We start from the raw sequence: 6233 nt of genomic DNA, 5'->3' as shown, positions 1-6233 counted from the left end.
TTTTATAACCATTTATCATAACTTCCATATTTTGCATGTGAAGGTCCAATATATAAAGTTCAGAATCCTATAATTTCGTCAACTTGAACTCCCACCTTCATAATTTGCATGCACAAGCAATATGTGTAAAATATGTTTGTTGGTGGCACTGTGGCCCAGTGGTTAGCACTGCTGCCTCACAGCGCCAGAGACCCGGGTTCAATTCCCGCCTCAGGCGACTGACTGTGTGGAGTTTGCACGTTCTCCCCATGTCTGCGTGGGTTTCCTCCGGGTGCTCCGGTTTCCTCCCACAGTCCAAAGATGTGCAGGTTAGGTGAATTGGCCATGCTAAATTGCCCGTAGTGTTAGGTAAAGGGTAAATGTAGGGGTATGGGTGGGTTGCGCTTCGGCGGGTCGGTGTTGACTTGTTGGGCCGAAGGGCCTGTTTCCACACTGTAATGTAATCTAATCTAAATATCTGATTGGGATCATTTGGGAAGCATTGATCATTGTATCATAAGATTTTAGCTTGGGTATAAAATGCTCAAGGAACAATCCAGAATTCTGAATTGGAGGAGGGCCGATTTCAATGCGGCAAGAGGACATTTGCAGCAAGTACATTTGAGCATAAGTTTGGACAAAACTGCAATGAAATAATAGTCTGTCCTCCAAGTGGAGATTGTTCAGCTACAGTCTTAGTGTTTCCACAAGCAGGAAATGGTGGCAAAAATAACACCCTAATTCCCTGCACGATGTAACAAAGGATGAGGATTATTGATAACGTCAGTGGGAACCGAACTAAATATAGGCAGTTCAGAGGGGAAATGAAGAAGTAAATGAAACTGGCAACTAACATTAAACGGGAATCCAAAAGTCATCATTAGTCTTGAACAATGAAAAGGTAGCTAAAGAATGAATGGAAATGTTTTCTCTGTACCTTCTCTTATCAAAACATTTCATAATTTTAGAACCGTCAGCCTTCTTTTCAAGAGAGGACTGAACAGCATGACATTTCTTCCTGGACAGACACAGCCAGAAACTTGTGTATCATTCTTAGAAACCTTCTCTTCACTCTCTCTCGTGCTACCGTATCCATTCTATAGCATGCCAACTGGAACTGCAGGCAATATTCTTAATTATTGTTGACCACATTTTTATAGGGACCCTACTTTCAAATGTATCCTTTTAGAGATAAAGCTTTGAGCTTTGTTTGCATTTTTATGGCCTGCAGAACTTGTGGTGAAATTGTTAGTGACTGATGTAATTACCTTTTTACCACAAAGACAATCCCTTAATTCGTCTCCCCCACTTAGATGTGCATCTTCGAATAAGTGGCCTACCAAGATGTAACACCTTATATTTATCTGTGTGGAACTTCATTTGCTAATTATTCGACCATCCTGTAAATTGATTAATGACCTCTTGAAACTTCTTGCAGTCCTCAAAGTTGACTATCTTATCACATTTCTCTTCCAATTTGATGTCATTGAATTGCTTTTTTTGTAATAATGAGAGACAATATTTAATTTGCATTTTTACTTTATTTTGAATTTTTAGTTAAGTACTTAGGGAGGTGCAGTAATCCTCATGGTAACGATGACAATTAAATGTAGAATGATGGATAGATGAAAATTATTACAAACACAGGAATAATTAATAGGCTCAATTAGCTGCAAGGTCAAAGCAGGAATTTATTTTTACATGAATCATATGGTGAGGTTATCCATAGTGCAATTACTTTTTGACCATTTCCTTTCTTGTTGTAGTTTATTTCCCCATGTCTTTCTGTGCTTCTGGTATCAAATTAAAAAGGCACCCATCCACGATTTTAAACCAACTGCTACGAAAAAAACCCAGCATTTGTATAAAATGCAGCACGATCTGTGAAGCCATCCCTCTTGGCTGTTACATATTCACAGCCACGTACAGTAATATGGGAAGAGGCTGAATAGTCTGGGGCTGATTTCCCTGGAGGCTGAGGGGTGACTTTATAAAGGTTTATAAAATCATGAGGAGCATAGATATGGTAAACAGACAAGATCGTTTCCCTGGGGTGGGCGAGTCCAGAACTATGGGGAGAAGGGAAAAAGTTGAATGGACCTAAGGGGCAACTTTTCATGGAGAGGGTGGTGTGTATGGAATGAACTGCCAGAGGAAGTGGCAGAGACTGGTGCAATTACAATATTTAGAAGACATCTGGATGGGTATATGAATAGGAAGGATTTAGAGGGATATGGGCCAAGTCCTGGCAATGGGACGAGATTAGTTTAGGATATCTGGTCAGCATGGACGAGTGAGACCAAAGGGTCTGTTTCCGTATTGTACATCTCTATGACTCTATTCCTTTGCTCTTTGGATTGTTCTCTACATTGTCTACCAAGGCTATCCAATACTCCTCTTCTTCCCTCCTCATTTCCCTCTTTAGAATGTCCCTACACCTCTTGTACTCTTCAAGAGATTCACTTGATCTCAGTTATCTATGTCTTACATATGACTGCTTCTTATTCTTAATCAGAGCCTCAATATCTTTATTCCTCCAGTGTTCCCACCTCTTTCAAGCCTTACCTTCACTTTAACGGGAACATAATGCCTCTGAACTCTCGTTATCTTATTTCTGAAAGCTTCCCACTTGCTGGCCAACACTTTAGCTGCAAACAGTCTACTTCAAGCAACCCTTGAAAGTTTGTGTATCATACTATCAACATTTGCCTGAGTCCAATTAAGAACTTTATCTTGTAAACAATGCCAATCCTTTCCATAGATACTTTACAACTAATCAAATTATTATCCCTGGCACCAAACTGTTCCGCTACTGACACTTGAGTCATTTGCCCTGCCATATGTCACAAGAGTAGGTCAGGTTTTGCTCCTTCTGTGGTAGTTACATCGACATATTAATGAGGAAACCTTTCTTGAACACTTAACAAATTCGTCAGCATCCAAGCTATTAAGACCATGGCTGTTTTATACTTGTCAACCATCTGTTCATGGGTGTTAGCCGTTTCAGAATGTAGGTTGTTTTATTGTGTATGTTCTCGGAGTACAGTGTTTGGAGTTCTTATTGTTTCAACCTGTGCTTTGGTCTATAAGGCAAAATTACGGAAAAATATTAACAATTTAAAGTAAAATATTAGGATATTGGAAGAACAGCTAAGAGCTTCAAAGTCTTACCGAGGGTTTGTGGGAAAGGACATGGAAAGCAGCAAAGTTTCCAGTACTTCGGATCACTGCCTTCCCTGATTGAAATCGACCTGTGATTTATAATGTTTGAGGGTTGTTATTCATTAATATTGGTGTGTCAGATAGATCTCAGTCTCAGGGAGGGGTGACGTGCTTCTTTGTTTTGTGATGAGCTCAGGGGACCATCGAATAGTAAGGGTGTAAACCCAAAGGGGTGCAGGAGCAGAGGATCCTCCATGTATATGTGCACTAATCAGGGAGTGTGGACAGAAGAGCAAATCAACCCGACTTCATCAATAACGCTGTAGAGAACAAACACAAAGCAATTATGTTAAACTGAAATAAAACAGTCACTTGTCTCACCTGGAATACTGCATCCAGTTTCAGGTATCTCAGTTTTGAAAAAATGTAAATCTATGAGACAGGCTGCGCAACCGCTTCACAACACTGTTCCCGGGATGGTGGACCTCACTGACTTTGAGAAATGGACTTTTCTCCTCTGCTGATAGTTTCCAGACTCTGTGAGCAGTTGCTACGATTGGTTCTCAATTCCGTCTTGCATCATATAGAATCCAATGGTTGAATATTTCCAGTACTTCTGAGCTCTGCCTTGCCTGATCGACATCGACCTCTGATTTATTCTTTTTGAGGGTTGCTGTTCAGTAATATCCCTGTATCAGATATAACTCAGCCTCATTTCCTGGGACTTGACAGGTGTGCTGTATCAAATAGGTCCCAGGATTTGTGCTCCATGAGATTTATGTATGAGGAAAAACTCCAGTTCTAAGAATCCACCCTGGGATTGTGCACGTGTTGTGCCTGAATACCTGACTGAAGGTTGTCGTTTTGCTGATGAATGTTTCGTTGGGTGCTTTAGGTGGCAATTTCTGCATTACTAACCCAGGCTGTCCCCACATTGGGAGGACTTTTCGTTTCGACAGAGCAGAGTAAACTTTCAAACTCCGTTGCCTGCCTTTTATAGGCTTCTGGTGGAGCAAAGCTCCTCATTTGTACCATTACGTGACCCAAGGCCAGTCAGTACCTTTGGTGCATAAGATGAAATGCTAACTGATCATTCTGCCTCTGGAGTGTGTCAGAAGGTGTACCGTGTGGAAGATACATTGATATTAGTGAGCCGCATGGTGACGCAGTATTAGCTTAAATGACTGGATGAAACACAACCAAACAGAACAAGTGAAAGTACTTGGCTGGGAAAGGAGTGGGACGTGGGAAAATGTATTATTACTGACTGGCCTTGAAGAAAGAATTAGGCAAACTCAAGGTTAGTGCACATTCATTCAAGATTTATTAACCATTTCAGAGAGCATTTTTAACCAACAATTTATGTTAAAGTTAACAGAAGTGAATACAAAGACTGGATGCCCCATTGAGACGAGATCGTGTGTGCTGTGAGCTGTGAATTTTCTCTACATCTGTAACAGTCAACAGAAAGGGAATACAAAGGCTCATCATAAAGGGTAGGCAACCATTCTGGATAAGGAACAAATAAAAACAAAATAAATAGGTTTCAAACAACTGGAAAGCTACAAATTCTTCCAACCACAACCATCTCAACGATATCAAAGTAAAAAGGACAATCCATCAATAATTGTCTCAGTTACACACTGTTAAACTGAAGTGATCTCACTGTTAGAGTTAGCAACAGGACAGATTGGAGATTGGGAATTCAGAGACCTTGATAAGCAGATCAGGAAAACCGACTGGGTCCACAACTCATTCACTTAACCTGGAAAAGAGAGAGAAAGCAATGGCGTAGATGTTTATGGTCAGGGGCATTCCAGTTTTAATTTTTATTCATACTTAGAGTTTTCACAAAACATATTGGGCTGCTTGGTGTGTGAAAGATGTGATTATTCTCACCTTCACCAGGGTGACGGCAGTGCTGTAGAAAACACTCAGGAAGACCAGGGTGATGAATGTGGAAGCAGTTGCCATTATCATCCTCATAATCTTCAATCCAGGTGCGATCTATTGAATCTACAAATATAAAGCCGAGAGGACGCACTTAAATTGTTTATTGATCCAGTCCAATCTATCTGCATCCACGTCATGTAATTAGAGACCATTACATCTTCATAACGCAGTCAGATGTTTCTCAAATGTGACTATCTGTATCTATTAGTGCAGTATCGACTCTCAGCAAGAACTTGCAAATACTAACTGCACATTTTATTTCTTCATTGTGCGTGTCAGAACATTTTAAATTATTTTTTTCTTTTAATCTATTATTGAAGGATATTATTATTTGAGGAATGCCTATTAGGAATGATTATTTTAATTATATCATTATATTTTAAATATAGGCTGTGACAGCAAATTAGTTGAAAATTGTGGCCATCATTGGATAAAAATTCAAATGTGATTTTCATCTTTAGTTATTGGTGGCTAATTGCTTGGCAGATCATGAATATAGCTGAAAATGTGTTGCTGGAAAAGCACAGCAGGTCAGGCAGCATCCAAGGAGCAGGAGAATCGACGTTTCAGGCATGAGCCCTTCTTCAGGATGCTTTGGATGCTGCCTGACATGCTGCGCTTTTCCAGCAACACATTTTCAGCTCTGATCTCCAGCACCTGCAGTCCTCACTTTCTCCGAGAAGATCATGAATATAAGTTACACCCACAGTAAGGACATTGCTTCATATATCTGTTTGTCGGGTCTCTACATTTAGGAATACGTTTTTGTTCATGTGTACCTTAATGTATTTGATCTATGCTTGATGTGTATGGTTTTCCTTTAATGTTTGTGTATGTGGTTATGAGGTACTCTGACTTCACTCTTGCCCATGTTGGAGTCTGTGCATGAATAAACATATTCATGCTCCTTTACTGCTGGTGTGCTCACATGTTTGTGCACGTGCATTTTGTTCAGTTCACAATTATAAGCATCATCATGCTAATATGCCACTTTGTTGATGCCTATGTTTATCTGGTAATGTCTTTGTGACTGTTCACTTTTCGTTAGTGCTATCTAAAATGTGTGTTTATGTGTCTATTTCAGATCCTACCTACACTAGGTTATTTTCATGTTTGTGCTTAATACACGTTAGCGTGCA

General features: G+C 40.0%; 1 gene segment (V, D, J or C); it reads right to left on the bottom strand.

Annotated features, from left to right (window-relative positions):
* Positions 1-3438: 3438 nt before the first annotated feature.
* LOC122552334 (Ig heavy chain C region-like) overlaps positions 3439-6233 on the bottom strand; it is a 64876-nt gene continuing 62081 nt past the window's right edge. Inside the window, 2 exon segments of the C gene segment in view lie at positions 3439-3461; positions 5041-5157. Coding sequence covers positions 3439-3461; positions 5041-5157 — 140 coding nt within the window.

The sequence above is a fragment of the Chiloscyllium plagiosum genome, unplaced genomic scaffold (genome assembly GCF_037043375.1).
Source record: "Chiloscyllium plagiosum isolate Xiang-an unplaced genomic scaffold, Cpla_swu_hap1 HiC_scaffold_31, whole genome shotgun sequence".
Taxonomy (NCBI): Eukaryota; Metazoa; Chordata; class Chondrichthyes; order Orectolobiformes; family Hemiscylliidae; genus Chiloscyllium; species Chiloscyllium plagiosum.
The sequence above is the reverse complement of the archived record's forward strand: the minus strand, read 5'-3'. Positions and strand labels throughout refer to the sequence as shown.